This window comes from Sciurus carolinensis, chromosome 15 (assembly GCF_902686445.1).
Source record: "Sciurus carolinensis chromosome 15, mSciCar1.2, whole genome shotgun sequence".
Lineage (NCBI taxonomy): Eukaryota > Metazoa > Chordata > Mammalia > Rodentia > Sciuridae > Sciurus > Sciurus carolinensis.
The window spans coordinates 36091973-36108432 of record NC_062227.1 but is presented as its reverse complement, the minus strand read 5'-3'; the positions used below and the strand labels follow the sequence as shown (position 1 = coordinate 36108432).

At 32.0% G+C, this 16460-nt stretch overlaps 1 protein-coding gene across 3 annotated transcripts in view; it reads left to right on the top strand.

Annotated features, from left to right (window-relative positions):
- Ss18 (SS18 subunit of BAF chromatin remodeling complex) overlaps nt 1-16460 on the top strand; it is a 78213-nt gene that overhangs the window by 48384 nt on the left and 13369 nt on the right. The window contains exons 6-9 of one of the 3 annotated variants that reach the window (XM_047526611.1): nt 10537-10704; nt 11351-11455; nt 14343-14435; nt 15140-15262. In XM_047526611.1, coding sequence (XP_047382567.1) covers nt 10537-10704; nt 11351-11455; nt 14343-14435; nt 15140-15262 — 489 coding nt within the window. The remainder of the gene's footprint in view (nt 1-10536; nt 10705-11350; nt 11456-14342; nt 14436-15139; nt 15263-16460) is intronic. The other 2 variants (XM_047526612.1, XM_047526613.1) reach the window with 2 other exon arrangements.

Genomic DNA, 16460 nt, shown 5'->3' with positions numbered 1-16460 from the left:
TGGCTTGCCTGAGTGATTAAGCCAGACCCTGTCTCAAAATAAAATATAATTGAAGGTTTGGGGATGTTAACTCAGTGGTAGAGTACTTTCCTAGCATAAATGAGAACCTGGGTTTAGTGACCAGTGCTGAAAAAAAAAAATTTTGTTTTTGTTTTTTGTTTAGACCTAACCAGATGGGGAAAAAAACTCTGTTAAAGGAAACATATTTGTCTTGTAATAGTTTCTCACATTTATTGAAATATTGTGTTCTTTCAGTTAAAATGTCAAAAATCTTCCAGTAGCCCCTTACTTCAACACATTTACCTCTGTATCAGGAAATGTTACAAAACTGTTAGGAGTATTTTAACCATTTTTTATTAGTGGGGTTTTGAGTCATGGAAAAGAAATATTTGTGAAATTTCTTAGATTACATTTACCAGGCTGTGGATGTAGCTCAGGCATAGAGTGTGTGGTTTACATGCATATAGGTTCGATCCCCAGCACAGAAAACAAAACAAAACCCAGAAACCTATGTAAGTGACAAAGCAAATGGAAAAAAGGAATAATCGAAGAATTATGTTTTTAAAAAGAGCTGTTTAAGTGGTAATTACTTAGTGTATTAAATTAATAGTATTATTAATTATTAATTGAGTAATATTTTGATAACTTTATCCAATTATGTGGATTATATGGTAGTAGTTTTCTATTTTCTTTCTTTTTTTTAATTTTGCTAAGGATTCATTTCAGGGTTTACTTATGTAGACAAGGAATCTACCACTGAATTATAACATCCCCAGACCCCAGTATTAATCTTGTAAGCAAACCATTGCAAGTATGGATGCATTCATCATAGTAGTTTTTAAGTAATTTTTAAAAACCATACTTAGCTTGCACATTGGTCTAAGAATTGAAAAATTTTCCCTAAATTTTCTCTCTTGCCTCCCCCTATTTCTTTCTCTTTCAATTTCAAAAAAGTGAAATTAAGGAGAAAAAAGCAAACTCTAAACATTTTCTCATTATAATTTAGGAGTATATTGAAATCAGTCCAAAGGAGAGAGATTTTATACAAGAGAAATAATCTGCTAATTTACCCTAGTAGCTCTAATAAGATATTCTAAGTATTAGTGTTATAGTAATGGTATTATTTCCAGTAATAGAATTATGGAATTTCTTTGTGCTTCATTAATTTTTTATAAGCTGTTTTGAGCTTTTTAATGTTCACTGGATTTTTTTTTTTTTCTCTTGTCATGGTGTTGGGGATTTAACCTGTGACCTCAAACATTCTAGGCAGGTGCTTTACCACTGAACTACATTCAGCCCTTTGAGGGGAAAATCAGTACAAGGGCTAATAAACAGCAACATGAAAACCTATCATACAAAATGTCATTTTATTTTATTTTATTTTATTTTTTATTTTTTGGTGCTGGGGATCGAACCCAGGGCCCTGTGCTTGTAAGGCAAGCACTTTACCAACTGAGCTATATCCCCAGCCCCAAAATGTCATTTTAAAACGCTGCACAAAGCTGGGTGTGCTGTTTTGCCTGTACTCCTGGCTTCAGGGAAGGTTGAGGCAAGAAGGAACACTTGAACCCAGGAGTCCAGGGCCATCCTGGGCAACATAATGAGACCTCATCTCTTTAAAACACATAAACAAACATAGAAAGTTGACCCCATTAAGTTTACTTATTTATTGTATTTGTAGTTGTTAAGGAAAGAATATCAACAGTTATTGTTTTTTGAACTTTTTGAAAAATGAGCTTGTATGCATTATAATTGTCTTTTAGTTTATTTGTAGTGACTTACATGTGCTTAGAAATCTAGAAAACTGAATTTTTTAAAAATTCAGCAATGAAGCTAGTATTTTAGCAGAATATTTTCCTTTATGTACTTAGTCATTTTTGCTTCCACATGAAAAATTTGGCAATTTTTAAATGATTCTTTTCTTAAACTTACTGTAAAAGTTTCCTGCAATACAATAGGCAATCAAACCTATAATTTCCCATGTTATTTTCACTATTAGCTAGGTAGTTCATTGACCATCATTTTGAACCTTAAGAGAACCAGGGTTCCTATATAGGAAACAGAGTTCCTTTGTAGGGCGTAAACTCCACCAGAATTAAAAAAACTCTTTAAAGGTTGGAAATGTACATTTTGTTCACTGCTGTTTCCCTAAGTGCAAAGAATAATGACTGAGGTTAGATATACATCTATTCCATGAATAGAAGTTGGAACAAGATGTCATGTCATAACCTGTAAAGACAGAGTCGGTGCCTTAAAGATGTTAATAAAGCAACAGATACATTCATTGGAGTATGACAAGTTAAATTAGAACAGAAACACCTTCTGAAGATGACCAACAGTTATACTTGAAAGAATCAGTTTATTTTTCATTCCCAGGCATTAGTAATTGTAGCTTTCCTCATTTCCAGAATTTTATTAATTACATATTTAAAAGGAAAGAGATTTCACAAATTGTTATAATTGTGTTTTACAAGTTCCATGTGGACAATTCTTCAGACTTGGACTCAAATCTTGGCAGGATTCTTGGACTAAAGTGATTACTTTCTTTAAGTAAGATTAAATAAAGTGATGCATTTAAACTGATTGTTTACTTAATTTCTATAAAATCAGTTAGAATAATCAAGTTTTTTCTTTTTAAATGAACCCATAAATTTGAGATTGTTTTATCAACTGTCATTTTATTCATAACGGCTAGTTTATTTCGGGTTTTAGTTTTATTTTGAATAGTATTAAGAAAAAGTCTTGATTCATTTAGCTGGTAAGTTCCAAATGATATTGGTTTTTAAATACCATTAGTGTACTCTTTGGTTAGACTGATTCAGAGGCTTGACATTAAAGTAGTAGAACAGTTTAGCATTTAGTTCTGCATACCTATTGCAATAGTATGTTTCCTTGTACCTTTTTGCTATTAGTGGTCTACCTCATTTCTAAAATGGCATTATTCTTTGTATGCATCCAGAATATATTTTAGCAACTGTATCTACTTTTGAAACGTTTCTGGTCTTTTATTATTACAAATAATTGTGAAAGAAACATTTTGTTTGAGTACTTATATAAGATTTTTGTAAGATAAATTCTAGAAATAGAATTGTCAGGATAAAAAATACATGAGTACTTGAAATATTTGAGAGAAGTTATTTTCAGTAAAGGATGTATGAGGTCACATCATGTATACAGAAGTGCTTATTCATTACATACCAATGGTATTAATCTTAATCTTTGCTGGACATATAGGAAAAATTATAATTTTCTTTCTTTTTTTTTTTTTTGGTACTAAGGATTAAGCCCAAGAGCTCAAGTAGAATCTACTTCTGAACCACATCCCCAGTCATTTACATTTTATTTTGAAACAGGTCTGGCTAAGTTGCTGAGTACACACTGAATCCAACTGTCCTCTTAACTTTTATTTCTTTGATTATTAGAGAAGATTCTGAACTTCGTATGTTTATTTGGCATTTGTAGGTTTTCTATGAATTGCCTGTTCATGTTGTATATTCTATGGTTTATTTGTTCATTTTTAATTTGAAAGAGTTCTTTATAGATGAAAACTGTTGAATTTATATGAATTTCACATAAGTAAAAACATTTTGTTGATTTATAAGTGATGGGAATTTAGCTTTTTATTTATTCCCGTGGTAGGATTCTGAAAATGGTATTACTACTTTCATGGAAAAAATAGTTATTTCTTAATTATAGGAGAATGTTGATCTATAACTTGCAAAATTATTGCCCAGATTTTAGTAATTATTGGTAAACTATGAAATATTCAGCATGTTATTAGCATATTAACAGATCTGAGAAGTCCTACTGGAAAGAAACCAATTTGATTTTGGTTACCCTGAGTATATTAACCATGAAACTTTTTATTTTTTAGTATTATTACTTAAAAAAAGTAAGTGTTGACTTAAGGGAGAGGTCAGGGTATTAAAAGCTATGGTATTAGAAGACAGATTGTTTAAGATGTTGCTAATAGGAAGGAAAAAATCTGAGGATTTTAACATTTCAGTATTGAAGCTTAGACTACACAGGACTAGCTGGTAAGTTGGGAAGGAAGCCAAGAGATTATATTTTCTTAGAAGCTAAGATACTGTTTTTAAAATGAGAGAATTCTGTGAATAGGTGAGGTGAGGATTGAAAAATAACTTGGATTTTATGACCAAGATGGACAGTTTGATATAGGAATGGGGGCAAAAACCTGACTGACATGTTCATGAGAAAATTGAAAGAAAAAAAAAAGTGGTAACAGCAAATAAAGACAATTCTTTCCAGTTATTTTTTGATACAGGAGGAGAGAAAAAGATTAATAGCCAGAAGAAGATATGTAAGAAATATTTTTTAAAATGTGGGAAGATATTGTCGTGTTTAATATGATAGGAATGATGCATTAGAGGGGAAATTGATGATGCAAGAGAGAAAGATGAGGGACAGTTGCAAGAGCCATTCATTTGAGTTGTGAGTAGTTAGATGGCACAGTCCCCAAGACTACCCTTATCTCTGACACTAATTGTGAAATTATAGGGGATGGCCCCCTAGACTGGCCTTTTTTTCTTACACCTATTGCAAGTTCAAGGGTTCCCTAAACCCATCCTCCAGTTCAATAATTTTTTTGGAAGAACTCACAGAATTCTCTGAATGCTGTTATACTCATAGATAGGATTTATTGAGAAAGAATACAGATTTACATTAGCCCAAGGAAGAAGTGCAAAGTGCAGACCCCAGAAGTGGTACCAGTTGCAGCGTTCACATTATTTTCTCCTGAAGCAATCAGGATGCATTCTTTCCTGGCATGGATATGTGATGATACACAGAGTATTGCTTACCAGTGGGGTTCATCTGAGCCTTGATATTAAAAGATTTTTTTATTAATGCTCCATTATGTAGATTTAATTGATTGCCCATGTGGTTGATATCAGTCTCTAGTCTTTATCCCTGGCCCATGAACCCATACCCTAATCCAGACTCAGGAGCTATAAGAATCCCCAACTTAGTAAATCTCTTACGTGTGTGTTGAATATATGTATGTGTGTGTTGTGTATATATGTGTACATATACCTTATTATTTAATATAGTAATAAGTATTATGATGTTATATAACATATAAAATAATTATTTAATTTTCCCTAGACTCTAAATTCTTGAAAGTTAGGAACTATTTTGTTTACTACTTTGTCTTATTTGTTAACTGACTGATTAGTTAGATATGTATTCTCCTGCCATAACAAATTAGAAAACAACATTCTTCTCTCTGGTCTTATCTATCAGCTGTCATTCAAGGAAGGACTTGTCAGTTAACAGTCAGGTAAAATGGATAATTGTCAGCGATTCTAAAATCTTCTGGGTCTGGGAAACAATCCAGATGAGTTTGACTTAAAATAGTAACTGAGCAGAATTCAGGTTCATTATTTTAAAACAAGAAGTTTTCGAATGTGTTCACAGGAAGTTGCAAAGATAGAAATGTTCTGTGTACCTTGGCCCCACATAGCTCCAAATGCTGGAAGCCCCTATTACTCTTTCCTCCATTTTATTTTGTCATTTTGAGAACATTGAATAAATGGAAACATACAGTGGCGACCTTTTCAGATTGAGTTTTTTCACTCAGCATAATTAATACCTTTTGGTTTTATCCAAATTGTTGCATGTAGCAGAAGTTTCTTTTTATTGCTGAGTAATATCCCATGGTATGGATGTACTACTGTTTGACCTTTCATCTATTGAGGAACATTTTAGTTGTTTATAGTTTTGAGGTTTTTAAAAATAAAGATGCTATGGGTAATCATATACATGTCTATATTTTTGGTTTGGACATTAATTTTTATTTTGCTGGGATACATACCCAGGAGTGCAGTTAGCTTGTTGTATGTTAAGTGTATGTTTTACAAAAAACATTTTAACAAATATCGAAAGTCTTGCTTATTTACAGTTCATTCCCTCAGAATTTTTCTGGTTAGAATAATCTCTTCTCTGCCAGATGGTTCATAATTATGTGCTTTCATGCTCAGTAACAAAGCTAGGTGTGCTAATGTACTCTACCTCCATGGCTATCTGCTTGGGTAACTTAGGGTCTTCACAACAGAATTACATGTGCCACATAAATGTAGACCTTAGAATTCATTGCAGTGAACAACGGATGTTTACCAGTGACTTTTTTTTGAATTATTATTGCATAATATAGTTGAAACTATTTAAAAGGAATCCTTTAAGAAATTGTCTGAATAGTGCAACCTTTTATTTTGCTGGATTTATTAATTCACAACACATCCTTTCCCATTTCTCAATCACGAGGAAGCTAAATAGCCTAGTTCCCAGCCCAGTTTGTAAAGATGCCTGTGAATTAAAATTATGCCCTTGAGAAAATCAGGATTTCTTAACTCGGCTTTATTGATATTTTGAGGTGGATAATTCTTTGTTGGAGGAGCCTTTCCAGTGCATTATGGAATGTTTATCAGTATTTCTTTACTCTACACACTAGATGGCAATTGTGCCCCAACCCTGCCAGTTGTGACAACTAAAAATTTCTCCAGATTTTGTTAAATGTCCTATGGAGAACAGTCATTTAAGACTGAGAATCACAGCTTTAAGGAAGGGTAATGTGAATAACTGCATCTAAAGATGATCTGTGTCACTGAAAAAACAAATTATAATAACAAAACTTATTGATGATTTGTTCTTTACTTTTAATACTTCTGAGAATTTCTGTAAAAATTTCATGTTATTAAAAAGTTTGTCTCTACCCCCTCCTCCACATAGGTTGAACCCAGGGGAATTTTACAACTGAGCTACATCCATCCCTACTCCTTTTTATTTTTTATTTTGAGACAAATTATGGCTAAGTTGCAGAGACTGTTCTCAAATTTACAACCTCCTGCTTCAGCCTCCCAAATAGCTGGGATTGCATGCCCCACTGCACCCAGCCACAAAAGTTTGTATTGCTTAATGAGCTGTTCTTTTTACTAGCTAAAGTCTATCATGGTTTCATTTTTTTCATTGGTTATTTAGGTAACTCAGCTAAGTTTGTGCCTAACTACTAAGTTTCTGGGATGATTCTACATTTTCTTACTCAGCTTTTGTTCTTTTATCCTTGATATTGTGTCTGAACATCTGACTATGAACTATTTATAATTCTTGATGTGGACAGATGTACAATTTAGTTATGTAAAGAATCTTTTTTATTTTAAATGACTCATTAAACATGTAGTAGGGTAGCTAATTGAGCTTGCTAGAATACAGGAATTTTTCTCTTGCAAACTATTAGTATTATATTTGAGAGCTATAAATGGTTTATTTCGAGAATATGTGGTTAAGGAACAAGTAGTAAAATGTGAATAATAAATGATAAAATATGGACATGAAAATAGTGATTGTCAACACAGTTTCATTGCAGAATCAATGCTGATTCTTATAGTTATTGGTCATTTGAAGAAATTTCTTTTAGGAAAATTAAGTTGATAATAGTACTGTCAACTTGTTTTCATAAGGTTTTGGGAGGATAATAATACATATAAAACTTTTAGCTTAGTTCTTGGCTCATAATAAGTGCTCATTAAATGTTAGTTATCTTTTTTAACCATATTGTTGAAATAATCCTTAGAAACAGTTTTTAGAAGTTTAGTGTATTGGTATACATCTACAGATATGAATATGTGAATATGTACACAGAATATTTTTAAAAATTATTCAAAACTCTTCACAGATTAATTAAAACAATATTTGTAAAGACTCTTTTCTTTTTGGTCTGTATAATTGTAAGTCACTGAGACTGATAATTCCTGTCATGTCCTGTACCACTTGGCTTTGGGCCCATGGTCTGTACAAGAAGTACTCAAATTTGATCCTCAACTTACTCTTTTGTAAAAAATTCTAAGATAAAACTAAGTGTTAACCATTTCATTGGAATAAAGAATTCCTGTAATATAAAGTACAGTAATTTGGGGAATATTTAATATGTGTTTAAGATAATAGGTTATTATCTCTGTAGAATATCTAGAAGGCTGTAAAACTCAAAATGGAAGTTGGTAGCATGGTAATGATGAGTATTTATTTTATGTCCTTGCAAAAAAGTATATCCTAAGTAATTGAGATATTAGTAGAGTCTTCATATATGTATTATATTTCGTAGTGCATCCTAACATCAAAATGGCTTACGTAAAATACAAGGGATATCCCTTAAGCCTATAATAATGTATAATGCTATTGTAGCAGAAAATGGTTATTTTGAATACTCATTTTGTAGTTTTATTTTACTCTATAGTGTATATTTTTGAAACTTATTTTGGGGTAGTCTTTTAAAATTTAGATCTTACTTTCATTAGTGTCTCAGGAGATGATACACATTACCAGTGTAGCATATTTCTTTATTGTAAGGAAAATATTTCCTAAACAATCAGAATTGAAGTTATAAAATCATAATTTCTTATCTTTAGTGGGTAAGTCTTCAAGGAAACGATGAAAAGTACCTTGTTATAGTAGAGCAAGCCCATTCATTCTCTCTCTGGTTTTAGGCTTGATCCTGAGTGATGTTAGGATCCTCAGAGAGAGGAAAGTGACAGAGAATAAAGGAACAGTGATAATTGAGCTCTTTGGGATTGGAACTGCTGACAGTCCCAAAAGATAAAGCAGGATGGATCTTTGCTGTCTAGGGCTTAAGCTAGAATTACTTTTCTGCTTTAGAGCAAAGCTTAGAATTTTATTATGTATCTTTTTGGTCCCTCCCCCCCCCCACCATCCCGGCTATTATGGTTTTTCTTTCTTTTTTGGTTCCATTGCATAGAATATGTATTGTTATGTTTTATTTGTATAGAATATTGTATTGTTACTTTCAGTTAAGGCAAGAGGTCTTCAGACAGTGTTGGAGAAGAAAGACACAGCAAAACCTTCATTTCCTGAAAATGAATTACACAAACACCCAGTCAGGTTGCCTGTGTCTATTTGTGTTCATCTCTTAATTATATACAAAATATACTTTGAATTGTATCCTCAATTAAGTTCATTAGTGTTTTAGAACTTTTTTATGGCAAAACTTGTTTTGAACTGCAAACTTTGTTATAGCTTATTTTGAATAGAGCCAATGAAAAATAGTGGAACAGGCCTATGCTTTGAAATCAGATTTGAGATTTGTCTTAGACCCAACTAATATCTGTTAGTTGTATAATCTTCATCCTTGGATTTCTTGGTTAAAAACTTGAAAGTTGGGATTGTTTTTTGGTACTTTTTAGGAGCTTATAGGAAATGAATGTGAAAGCATGTAACTGGCAGTGTAGCTCTGCATTCAATGTTAAGTTCTCTTCCTCTTTACTCTCACTGAGCCACCTGGTCCCTACTATTAAGAGTTTTTAACCTTGTTGAAAGAAAGGTCCCAGAGTAACTTTTGAAAAGACTTATCTTACAGTAGTAAAATTAGAAGGAAAAAAAGAATTTAAAAAAATGTAGAACAGAAGATGAATAGGAGAAAAAAGTTAATTCTGATAGAACATTCCTTTTTCACATTAGAAAGGAGGTGAAGTATTTCTGCTTACTTTGTTATTCCTGTGATAGGTCAGAAATACATTTAAAAAGGTGAGCTTGCTTTGCATTGTTTTTAGTTTTTTGTTTAAATAATGAAATGATGAGCTCTTGGCTCTTCTAGGCAGGTTTTCCTGTAAAACTGTTACACGCTCTTTAATCTTTCTTTGCCTTTTATACTTTCTTCTTACATTGTTGTCCCCAAGACAGTCAAGGGGGAGTATATGTAGCTGTATAAACAGTAGACTGGTAGCAACTCAGGAGGCTGAAGCAGGAGGATTGTGCAAATTCAAGGGCAGCCTCAGCAACTTAGCAAGGCCCTGTCTCAAAATCAAAAGAACTGGGATGTGACTCAGTGGTAGAGTACCCCTAGGTTCACTCCCCATTCCTTACCATAAATTGTCCTAAAATTAAATTTGTGAAATTCTACTAATGTATTTGTAAATGTTTGTATAATTTCCCTTTCTATCATTATTAAGTGGTTACTGAAAATAAAACAAAATAGAACTCTAGGAATTTGGCTTCTTCCCTTGGTTTGACTACTGACTTGTGTATATTTTTCTTCAAAGATGGTATAGATACCGTATTGTACATGGAAAATATATACATTCAAGATATTTTATCCATTTTGTCTTTATTTATTTATTTATTTTTTGAATGACTACAGTTCTCTTTCAGGGGTTGACTACTATAGACTGGTTGTTTTTCCTTATTTGTGTTTTTAAAAATTTTTTATGTGTGGGAGCTTTAATTCAAAGACTTACTTTTATTTTAGATCAATTTTATTACATTTATTATATATTTTGTATTATATTGTAAAAGAATCTTTTAATTCTCTTAGGATGCTAACATTATATGCAGAAAACTATATGCAGTGGACCAAGGTGGTGGCTCAGTGGTAGATCACTTGCCTAGCATGTGTGAGGCACTGGGTTTGATTCTCAGCACCGCATATAAATAAAGAATAAAATAAAGGTCTATCAACATCTAAAAACTTTTTTAAAAAAATTATGTGCATAATGTTTGATTTATTTTCAGGACCAATGATGCATCAGCAGCCCCCTTCTCAGCAATACAATATGCCACAGGGAGGTGGGCAGCATTACCAAGGACAGCAGCCACCTATGGGAATGATGGGTCAAGTTAACCAGGGCAATCATATGATGGGTCAGAGACAGATTCCTCCCTATAGACCACCTCAGCAGGGTAAGATTCCATTTGGAGAATTTCCTATTTGATGTTAATAACAGTAGTTGAAAGGCTTTGAATTTAGTGAACTTTTTGTCTAGGCAAAGTCAGGGTTTTTTGTTGTTATTCCCCCACCTCCAAAGACAGAGGATATAGTAGGTACAAAGGGTCCCGAGAGTCTTGAAGTGAAAAGGAACTTCCTGGTATACAGCTTTTCACTTACTGTTTTCTGTGGAAAAAATTACATCATAAAATTTTATATCAGAAGCTCACTGATTTGCAGCAGGAAATACTCTTTTTTAGAAATTTAGAATATATGGCCAGGAACAAGCCCAATTTTGTTTTGATGTGCTCTGATATCAAAATAAAAAAGAAATTAATTTCCTACCAAGTTGAACCTCTTTTTAAGAAGTCAGTATTTGTTTTTCCTAGTATCGTTGGATATTACATGTATGGTCTTAACTTTAATTTTAGTAAATGTGGTATGTGGAATTGCTGTGTTTCTATGTATGTGTGTATATATGAATAATTAAAAGTACCAGAAATGCCAGAGTATTGGAGGGGAATCTACATCTGAGTAATAATTGCTCATTACATCAGTTAGAAAGCCTTTGATGACATAGAGAACAAATTATTTACATCTTGACTGGTTGTGGTTTTTCAGGCCCACCACAGCAGTACTCAGGCCAGGAAGACTATTATGGGGACCAATACAGTCATGGTGGACAAGGTCCTCCAGAAGGCATGAACCAGCAATATTACCCTGATGGTAATCTCTCCTAACATTAACCTTCCCGTTTTCTATCCCTGCCCAATATTAATGTAGACAGTGAAGATGAAGAAACTATCAATTTGTTTCTTCTGAATTTAGAAACACTGCAGTAATTTAAGTAACAGCATTAGTTTATAATCTAATTCAAAGTATATTTTGAGTAGCTATTCCATTGGTACCATCAGGAATCACATTCTGTTATTGGAATTATTTTGAATATAAAAGAGGATCCTTTTATATCCATGATTGCTCATTTGAACTGAAGCAAATATTATTGATTGACTTTTTTTAAAATAACAACTTTATCAAGATACAATTCATACTATAAAGTTCAGCTATTGGTTTACTTTTTTATGCATGGTATAAATACATAGAAAATATACTTCTTGAATATTAGTTAACATTGCATACTTCTCAAAGAGCAATGATCTATATATATATGTTAGTGTTGGATTTCAGAAGAACTTGGGGGACTAAACTATCACAGGATATATAGGTATTTATAGATTTAGTATACGTGTATATGGAGAGAGAGATTTAGTAGAGTAAGCAAGATATTTAGAAACCAGATTTTTAGTTATTCAGCTTAGTGGGTTTGTTTTTGTTTAAAGGGAAGGTGAATTGTGAAAAAATGATTAGTAAAGAAGATTGTAGTTTAAGAAAATCTAATTAGTATTAATCAAAGGATCCAAGTGGATCTTCACTGTGCAGCTCTTTCAGTATTTCTTTGTTTAAAATTTTTATCATGTAATTTTGAAGAAAAAATAATCCAAATCTGTAGAGGTGATAAGTTAGGATATAGTTATATTATAAAGTGATTTTATTATGAAGTGATTTGCCAGAAGATTCATTTATAATAAACTCCTTTGGCATATTTAAGTTACTTAGCAGAGAAACTAAGAATTTTAAGACTAAAGTGTTAGGAGCTATTGACTAGATACTAATGTAAACTAGCAAGAAGATATAATTTGGTATATTTGAAAAATTATTTCACCTGTAAAATAATTATGAAGTGGTTTGGGAGTATCCAAATGTTAGAGCACTGAGTATAATTAACTATATTCTTCCTTCTGTATTAGGCATTGTAAAATTTAGTTCAGATTTTAGCAACTTGAAATGTTATTTCCTACAGTTAGTGAAACTTGTATGAATATAAAGAAAGGTACATTGGTACATTAAAGACATTGATTTTTACTGCAGAAGCTCTGACTGTACAGGAAGAGCAAATACCTATTAAATTTTAAATCATTAAGTGTTTATTAGTGATAATGACATATATGGATTATTCCTGGTTACAGAATGATGTATTTTTTGATCTCAGATTTTCTTGCCATGAATTATTTAGAATGTTGACTTTTTTCCTTTTTCATTTCATATGTACACATGGTGTTAAGTTTTTTTAAAAAAATTTTAGTAAGTTTATTATAGACTATAGGTATTTTAAGGAGTTGAAATTACTTTGTTATATTTATTAAGAAATCTGTTGAAATAAATGATTATTTTACTTGTTTTATTTTTAAATAATTTAGTTGAGCTTATTTTTTTGGATCCTAAATATTTCCTGAAATGTGAAATTTGCCTTGTTATAAATATGACCTGCCTATTCAAAATAGGTATGTTTTTGTAAATATCAAAACCTTAAGGTTATTGTACTTTGTTTTATTATATTAGTGGATTTTTTATTTGCACAGTATCATTTTTACAATAATGTATATAAACATGTCTTGATATGTACATAAATATTCCACTTATAGCAACAGTTATTTTCTTAAATAGCACTAGATATTTTTTTTCCCCATGTCCAGATACTTATGTAGATGAGGAGTTGGCAAGCTTTTTCTATACAAGGACCAGATAGTAATTTTTTTTAGTGTTTTTAGGATATATGGTCTTGGTCTCAACCTCTGTATTCTTACTGTAACATAAAAACAGTTTGACATAATATTAAATGAATGGACGTGACTATATTAAAATAAAACTTTTTTACAAAAACAGGCCACTGGATATACAAAGCCTATAGGACAGTTTGCCATATATTTATGTATTGGCTTGGGAATATTCAAATGTTAGCGCACCTAGTATAATATTTATTCATTAACTATATTCTTCCTTTTGTAATTAGGCGTTCTTGTAAAATTTAGTTCATATTTTAGCAACTTGAAAGGTTTTTTCCTGTAATCAGTGAAATTTATTTAAAAGGATAAAATAGAATCCAGTTATTTTCATAAAACCAAAGGTGTACTCTAGCATTTAACACTATTAATTTTAAGAAGGTATATGTTTATGATACTCCAGAAATATTTTCTAAAGACTTCTAAAGTGGCAGCATTATTAAATATATTTTTGTACCTGAAAACACTTTGAGATTATGTGAGAAAATGTTAAGATTGTGAAAAATTGTTTTAGTTTCTTTCAGGGGAAAAAAGTTATGGAGCTCTTTTATATTTTGCATTGTTTTTAGCATATGCTGTGGAATTGGAGACCAGCAGAACAGGTGTTTGACAAAATATGATAATTGCTTCTTTTGTTCATTCTAATTTAATTCAAGTTATTTACATGTGAAAGGCCTAAATGCTTTCATTCTCTCTCTTTTTTTTAAAAGAAGATAAAGTTTTTCCTTCCTCAATGAGGAATGTCAGAGTCAAGTCTATATATAAGTGTAATGTTTCTAGAACTACTGCTTTTTGCTTTAAAAAAGTTGCACGTTATCTCAATATGAAAACAGTCACATTGGTAAATATTTGGCTAATGCAATTGAAATTATTTTTTATGTATTTCCATTTCTTTTTCTTTTTTTCAATTTTATCTGAAAGTTTAAATATTTTTAGGGTTTTCACTCAGTGGCCATTAACGTTTCTTCCTGTCTCTTGTCGAATTGATGTAGGTCATAATGATTACGGTTATCAGCAACCGTCGTATCCTGAACAAGGCTACGATAGGCCTTATGAGGATTCCTCACAACATTACTACGAAGGAGGTATCTATATACCTTCACACACATACATATATATCCCCTTCTACAGGAATGAAAATTCTTGCATAAGACAACTTCTACCCATGCAAAGCTCTTGTAGAATACTAGTTGCTGGCTGTCTTAAAAGTTACAGGGAGCCCAAAACAATCAAAATAATTTCCTTACAAATATTTAAAATGTATAACCATGACTTGCCATTTCTAACAACAATAAAAAGACTAAAACATTTAAAAATAATTTTTTCCTCAGTGGAAATTTTCTATTTGAACATAAATCCATCAGTCCAATTTTTTTTCCTCGTGTGTGTTTACATATGTATAATTTTACATATAAGTATAGTGCCTTTAGGAAACAGCTTGCTGATTTTGTGTAGCTAGTGTGTGCTCTTGTAGCTGTCTTTAATTTTGTCTTTTTTATTTTATTTAGCATAGTCATGATCTTATGACTGTGATGTTCCAGTAAATGTAATGCTCGTATGGCAGAGACGCTGAAAATGCTGCAGTTCAACCTTGCAAAATTGGCTTTAACTGCAGTTTGTTTGGCCGAAATCCTTCTGTTTGGTTTGAGTTTTTTCTTTGTTTTGTTAACTTTTAAAAATCAATATGGCATTTTATTTTGTTCTTGTGTTGTTGGCTATGCATCTTAGAGGGAAGAAGTTAAGTAAGCAAACTTCTCAGTGTTTTTTTTCCTCTTCAATTATCCTATAGGAAATTCACAATATGGCCAACAACAGGATGCTTACCAGGGACCCCCTCCACAACAAGGATATCCCCCTCAGCAGCAGCAGTACCCAGGGCAGCAGGGCTATCCAGGACAGCAGCAGGGCTATGGTAATAACTTCTATCAATTTTATTCCTCTCCTGCCCCAAAATGTGATGATTAATGTTTTGAAATATGAAAGTGGATATTTAACATTTAGTTTTATAAGAATTATTTTTTAAAATTCATAGGTTTACATTGAGTTGGGCGTGGTAGCACATGCCTGTAATCCTAGCAGCTTGGTGGGTGAGGCAGAAGGATAGAGAATTCTTGCTAAGCCTCAACAGCTTAGCAAGACCCTGTCTCAAAATAATATAGGTAAAAAGGGGACTGGGAATGTGACTTTGAAGTTGTTAAGCTTCTCTGAGTTCAATTCTTTGTACCAAAAATAAATAAATAAGTACCATTAAATGATGAGCACTTGCTGTCTCAGTTTTTCATTTCAGGCTACTTTACTCATGTTGGAAAATAAATTAATGACATGGTAGTAGCTGCTTATTAATACTGCTACCACCTCTTGCTAACTTGATCTCTTTTTTCACATCAGTAATAACTTACTGTTTGTAGTAATTGATTTAAACTCTGCTTTTCTGTGGGCATCTTTGTCTGCCTATTATAAAAAAAATCTAAAAATTCAAGGTCAGGATGAAATTCTCTTGCCTCTTCAACATAAACATTAGAACTGATACTGGGAATCAGATATATTCCCAAAGAAGAGAAGTCATGATTCCTTGATTCTAGATATGTCTTTAGAAATAGCCCATGGCTTTATTCTTTTTATTAACAAAGCAGCTGCATAGGATGACTCAAACCTATAATTCCAGCAACTCAGGAGGCTAAAGCAGGAGGATTGTAAGTTCAAGACCAACCTCAGCAACTTAGCAAGACCCTGTCTCAAAATAAAAAATAAAAAGGACTGGGATGTAGCTCAGTAGTAAAGACACCCTGGGTTCAGTCCCCAATACAAAACAAACAAAATGACAACAAACAAACAAAGGAACTTGCTTACCCATCCCCTTCATAACTATTTAGTGTTTGTATTTGAGTAAATAGAATATTCTGATTTTATTGCTTTTGCAGAAGAACAAATGTGATGCGGCTAAGTCAGGTGAATTCATTGACGTAAGAAAAACAATTGCTTAGAGAGGGTTAAAGAAACATTAATTTAATAGAAAATTTAGTTTTAATAAATGACTATATTGTAAATAAATAATAGATGATGGAATTCTATAGTCATTGTTTTTATGACTGGTTTTGAATGACTGGCAG